Source organism: Crocodylus porosus, unplaced genomic scaffold (genome assembly GCF_001723895.1).
Source record: "Crocodylus porosus isolate Cpor-Errol unplaced genomic scaffold, CroPor_comp1, whole genome shotgun sequence".
In the NCBI taxonomy this organism is placed as follows: Eukaryota; Metazoa; Chordata; order Crocodylia; family Crocodylidae; genus Crocodylus; species Crocodylus porosus.
The window spans coordinates 4,547,054-4,550,886 of NW_017728935.1; the positions used below are offsets into that span (position 1 = coordinate 4,547,054).

At 42.3% G+C, this 3,833-nt stretch overlaps 1 protein-coding gene across 1 annotated transcript in view; it reads right to left on the reverse strand.

The window, feature by feature from the left end:
* Nucleotides 1-3,804, reverse strand: part of NUDT3 (nudix hydrolase 3) — a 20,315-nt gene extending 16,511 nt beyond the window's left edge. Inside the window, exon 1 of the mRNA XM_019546726.1 lies at nt 3,640-3,804. Coding sequence (XP_019402271.1) covers nt 3,640-3,804 — 165 coding nt within the window. The remainder of the gene's footprint in view (nt 1-3,639) is intronic.
* Between the last annotated feature and the right edge of the window lie 29 nt (nt 3,805-3,833).

The following is a 3,833-nucleotide window of genomic DNA, read 5'->3' on the forward strand; positions in this document are numbered from 1 at the left end:
ACCCTGCACTTGTCAGTATTGAAGTGCATCCTGTTTTTGCTAGCCCTCCTCTGTAACCTAATTCAAGTCTCGCTGCAGTCTTTCCCTCCCTACTAGCATGCTCACCTCACCCCACATTTTGGTATCATCAGTGAATTTAAACAGGTTGCTTTTCACCCCGTCGTCCAAATCACTGATAAAGAAATTGAACAACGCGGGCCCAAGGACCGAGCCCTGGGGGACTCCACTGCCCACTTCTCCCCAGGTCGAATATGACCCATCCACCACCACCCCCTGAGTGCAACCCTTCAGCCAATCTGCAATCCATCTGACTGTGTGGGCATCAATGCCACAGTCGCCCAATTTTTAATGAGGATGGGGTGGGAGATGGTGTCAAAGGCCTTGCTGAAGTCCAGAAAGACTACATCCACGGCAACACCTGCATCCATTACATTATACTGATGTAAATGAATCGCTGTGCGAGACAAGACAGGTAAGTACAACCAAAGATATTCATAAGTGCAATTAAATTAACCCCACCTGCAATTTAAAAGAATTCCTTGGCTTCACTATGCAGCGGAGGCGATCAAAGTATGAAGTTCAATTGCCCTGCCCCCAGTCCACCAGAATATCCAACAGGGGCGGAGGGCAGAGGACAATCATAACCCTACCCTCGTCTGACTTTGAAATAAACCACATAAGGAGAAGCAAGAGCGGAAACTTTTGAAGATAAAAAGGCTTTAAAATACTTGAGGGGTACCTGATCCTCCCCTTACAGGGACACAGTAAGGCACCAAACGGGGTATTACAGACAAGAGTAGGTCAGTGTTTGTTATAAAAATTGACCAAAAAAAATCTAACATAGATAGGCTTTATTAAAGAGTTAGATAAGAAAGCAATTTTAAAAGAGTTCTGTCTAGGCACACAGATTATAGCGATTTGGCATATTAGTTCGGGGGGTATGTAGTCTAGCATTCGTATCTTAAATGAAAGATTTTTTAGACTCCTTAAGAGGAAAATACAAGACATTCCATTGATGACAATTATGGAAGGCTTTGCCTATGGAGGAAGTTTCTTCCCAAAGCTCATCAGATACCTGTTGACTTTTGCCCTCTGTAGCCAGGTTTATAACCCTTATAAAGCCATTTTCAATCCTATCTTAACTGTGAGCTTGCTTGTTATCCATTCAAACATCTAAACCTTTCTTTTTTTTTTAAATTCTAAACACCCTCTGGCCTCTATGATATTCAACAGTAAGTTCTGCAGATCAACCATGTGCTACATAGTTGATTTACAAATGATCAATATTCAGCATGTTACTTGTTCTTTTAAATTGGCTGTACCTTGTTGTTTTATGTAAGAGCTCAATTTATTTTTGTTACCGTTAATAATTCTGCGTACTAATTCTCCTACATTCCCTCTAAAAATATTCCCAAGTAAAGAGCAAAGCCTTCCCATTGCTACAATCTCATGGATTCTCGCCCTGGATGTTCAATCATGCATATTCTCCATCTAATGGACCAAAACACTATTTTAAGATGTCCCCCGTACAGCAACCTAAATTCTTCATAAGCCATCATTATAATCCTCCTTACCTATTATTGGACAATATTATAAGGACATGGGTCCTTTTCTGGAGCTCGCTTCATAAGAAAATTGCATTTTACAGGAGTACAGACAAATCAAATCTAAAATAGTAACACATTTTAAAAACGACCATAGTTTCATTCCACCTTCTTTCATCTAAATGTCTCGGACAGAAAGCGGTAGTTCTCATGCAAAAGAAGCTCTCTAAATCAACTGCATTTCCATTGTTCTCAACTCCCATTTCCCATTTCCCTCCACTGCCTATACCAGTGATTCTCAACCTTTTTAGAATGAAGACTCCCCACCTCAAAAAGTGACAGCTCTTAGTATTCACTTGGTTTTTAACTACAGAAAAAATCAGAGTAGCCCACAGCAGATCTGACTGCCTTGAACAATGAAGATATCTATTTGAAACCTCTGAATTTATCTTGTGATTCATGTTTGCACACCTACCAGTGCTAATATCATCCAGCACCCTTGAAAGGATCTCAAGGTACCCCAATGTATCATGACATCCTGGCTGAGAATCACTGGCCTGTACCTTTGACATCATCTATATCCTTGGATTCTCTTTGCACAACCGTCACATTCAAATATGTATGTAATGTTCATGTGGATTTTATCTGCTCGATGAGCATCTTACACGTGCGTCAAGCTTTCAGTGTTATTAGCACTAACCAAAACTTATTCTTTCTTCAGAAACCAAATGCCTGGGGAAACATCAAACATCGGAAATAACATTTCTTGAAAAGTTTAACAGCCAGGAAGTTTATTATTATAATATTTTACTAGATAAAAGAAAGCATCAGACACAAAAGACAACTTAAAATAAAACTTGTCTCTTCACAATAAACAAACAGAATGCAACCTGAAATTTTATAGCTCTTTTTGGACCTGGGTCCATAAAGTGTGAGAAAGAAGGGCTTTTTTTGCGATATCTTTTATTTATTGGATCAACTGAGTAGTTGGGAGAGATGATAAACAAGCTTTTGGGCCCAAAGGCCATGACAACTAGCAGCGGGACACCTTGTATTGCTGCTACATGTCCACAGGGAACACCCATGCTACACGTGCTCTGACACGCAGCAGGTTACCCCGGGTGGGATAAAAGAGGCTAGAGCCAGCTCTGGGCTGGCCCCAGCAGCCTTACCTGGGATCCTGGGGGCCTCCCGGAGCTGCGGCAGCAGTGATCCTGCTGCTCAGACTGGCTGGTAGTCGCACAGCTCCGGCCAGACAGGCCCCAGTTTTAAGCAGCGCGTGCTGCCCTCGCATGCATCGCTCGTTTTTCTGTGGGGGTTTTATTGACCCCTGGATATCCAGGGGTCAAAAAAACAAAACCAAACCCTGCACTACTCCCTTGCTGCGTGGAGAACAGTTGAACATACAGTAAGTGGCACTGCAGACATGTCCGCGGTGCCACATACCACACAGCCACACTCATCTGGACATGGCCAAAGTGTCTATCTTCAAAACTCATTGGGGCCCAAAGGCTTGTCTACACAGCTAGTCCAGTGAAAGATGTCACAAAAAACCTTGCTTCTTGCATATTATTACAGACAGCTTTTATACTTGCGCTGTTAAAAAAAAAAAGGGGGGGGGAGGATGCAGGAAATGTCACTCTCAAATATACGCTGAAAATCTGTTAAAAAGATGCCAAGACACTTAACTCAACCTGCATTTCACTTATATGAGGATAAGAGACTTGCCTCCAAAAATACTCTATGGTCTTCAATTTATAGATGATATGCTTCAAGAACTGTTGATAATCCTTTAATGTATGTGAGCTTTACACTTGAAAGTATTGTTACCTTTAAGGATATAAAGATGAAGACGCAATGAAAACAGGAACTGACAGGGACATCGAAATTATTAATTATAGGACCTTGTAACAGTGTGGGAATACTGAAAACCAAGCAGGTTGGTGATATGCAAGTAAAGGAAGGCAGTATAAAGAGGCCTTGCTGATCTTCTCTGTATCATTCCAATTTTAGCATATGTGTTGCCAAAGCAAGCAAGCAGAGGTATCGCCCAACGGCACGATTCCAGGCAGTTCTGTTCCTCACGGATACATACCTCTTCACAGACTTCCCGCACAGCGGCCATGTTGGGCTCCTCCTCCGGCTCCATGCCACCCCCTGGGACAATCCATCTATCTGGATGGCGACTACTGCTCACCAACAGCACCTGCAAACAAAAAAGGCTTAGTTTTGCTTTGAAATGGGTGTGTAATTGATACATGCACATGCACTGGCATCCTTTGTGGCACT